The following is a 1,969-nucleotide window of genomic DNA, read 5'->3' on the forward strand; positions in this document are numbered from 1 at the left end:
GCCAAACGCTGCTGCAGCTCAGAGAGCCCTGGAGCTGGGAGCCTTCCCTGGGGAGCCTGGCCAGGGCCCCAGCAGCCTCTGGCCAAAAACCTTTTCCTGACATCCAACCTGAGCCTGCCCTGGCTCAGCTGCAGCCGCTCCCTCCACTCCTGTCCCTGGGCACCAGAGGGAAGAGGTTCCCACAGCCCCAGCCAGGGACCCGCTCCCAAGGCTGCTGCCATGGCCACCAGGGCTGGCACCAGCTGGGATGCTCGGTTTCCACGGGCCGGGCTTCAGAAATGGGATTCCCCAATTTCCTGCTCCCGCTAAAACCGTGCTGCCCTCGCTGCCCTCCCGCCTCCCATGGAAAGCACAAAAGGCAAAGATCCCGGGCTGGGATAAGAACAATTTAATGGTAACAGCAATGAGATAAGGAACAAACAGGAACAAAAACTATATTGATAACAGAAGGGATAAATAAAACTGTTTACAGGGAAAATAAAAACACAACTCACTGGGTCTGCCTGACCACGATTTCCCCTGTCTGGAAAGGACACCCTTCTCCTCAGGGAGAGAGAGAGAAAGTCCCTTTCCTGCTCCTGGAAATGTTCTGGGATGGGAGTGAATGTAATGACAGGACCATGGCCAGACCCTCATGTTTTTCCATCCTACATCATGTCATTGGCAGGGGCAGGAAAAGGGACAGGTGTCTTCCCAGCATGGATCATAGGGAACATGGATCACCAGGGTTCTTCCCAATGTGGCTTCTCCCATGGGGGATGAAGCTGGAGTGGTGCATGAAGCTGTTCCTGCAATTGAGGCATTCGCAGGCCTTTCCTTACTGGTGGCTCCGTTGGTGTCTGCTCAAGTGAGAGCTGCTGGTGAAGCTCTTCCCACACTGGGGACACTCGTAGGGCCTCTCCCCAGTGTGGATGCGCCAGTGGGTGACGAGGGTGGGGTTGTGCTTGAAGCCCTTCCCGCAGTCGGGGCAGAGGAAGGGCCTCTCATCCATGTGAATGCGCTGATGCTGGAGGAGCTGAGAGCTGGTGTGAAACCTCTTCCCACACTCGGGGCACTGGTAGGGCCGCTCCCCTGTGTGGATCATTTGGTGGATGTTCATTTGGGGCTTCCTACTAAAGGTCATCCCACATTCCCCGCAGTTGTATGGCCTTTCCCCAGTGTGGATCCTCTGGTGGCAGATCAAGAGAGACTTCTGCCTAAAGCTCTTCCCACATTCCCCACATTCATAGGGCCGTTCCCTGGTGTGGGTCTTGTGGTGGGAGATCAGGTTAGAGTTCTGGCTGAAGCTCATCCCACATTCCCCACACTCGTAGGGCCGTTCCCTGGTGTGGATCCGCTGGTGCCTGATGAGGTGGGAGTTGCGCTTGAAGCCCATCCCACAGTCAGGGCAGCGGAAGGGCCCCTCATCCGTGTGAATCCGCTCATGCAGGAGGAGATCAGAGCTGGTGTAAAACCTCTTCTGACACTGGGGACACTCGTAGGGCCTCTCCCTCTCCCCAGTGTGGATGCGCTGGTGGGTGATGAGGGTGGAGTTGCGCTTGAAGCCCTTCCCACAGTCAGGGCAGCGGAAGGGCCTCTCCTCAGTGTGAATCTGCTGGTGCTTGAGGAGACTGGAGCTGCTCTGAAACCTCTTCTGACACTCAGGACACTCGTAGGGCCTCTCCCCAGTGTGGATGCGTTGGTGGATGACGAGGTAGGAGCTGCAGCTGAAGCCCTTCCCACACTCCCCACACTCGTAGGGCCATTCCCCAGTGTGGATCATCTGGTGGCTGATCAGGGTGCTGCTCTGCCTGAAGCTCTTCTCACGCTCCAAGTACTTTTGGGGCTTCTCCCTATTGTGAAGCTGCTCATGGGCTACCAGCTCTGAGCTCTGGCTGAAGCTCTGTCCACCTTCCTGGCTCAGGGTGGGTCTTTACTCCTCAGAGCACCCTGGGCTGGGTTTTGAGCCCCTCTTCCTGTGGGATCTCTG

General features: G+C 57.1%; 1 protein-coding gene across 1 annotated transcript; it reads right to left on the reverse strand.

Moving 5' to 3' along the window:
- Positions 1-817: 817 nt before the first annotated feature.
- On the reverse strand, positions 818-1,762 carry LOC139604075 (zinc finger protein 551-like). Its single transcript, XM_071455062.1, has one exon. It carries the CDS (start codon positions 1,760-1,762, stop codon positions 818-820), a length of 945 nt encoding a protein of 314 aa, XP_071311163.1.
- Positions 1,763-1,969: the final 207 nt, after the last annotated feature.

Source organism: Agelaius tricolor, unplaced genomic scaffold, assembly GCF_023055355.1.
Source record: "Agelaius tricolor isolate 1412-34295 unplaced genomic scaffold, bAgeTri1.0.p SCAF_43, whole genome shotgun sequence".
Lineage (NCBI taxonomy): Eukaryota > Metazoa > Chordata > Aves > Passeriformes > Icteridae > Agelaius > Agelaius tricolor.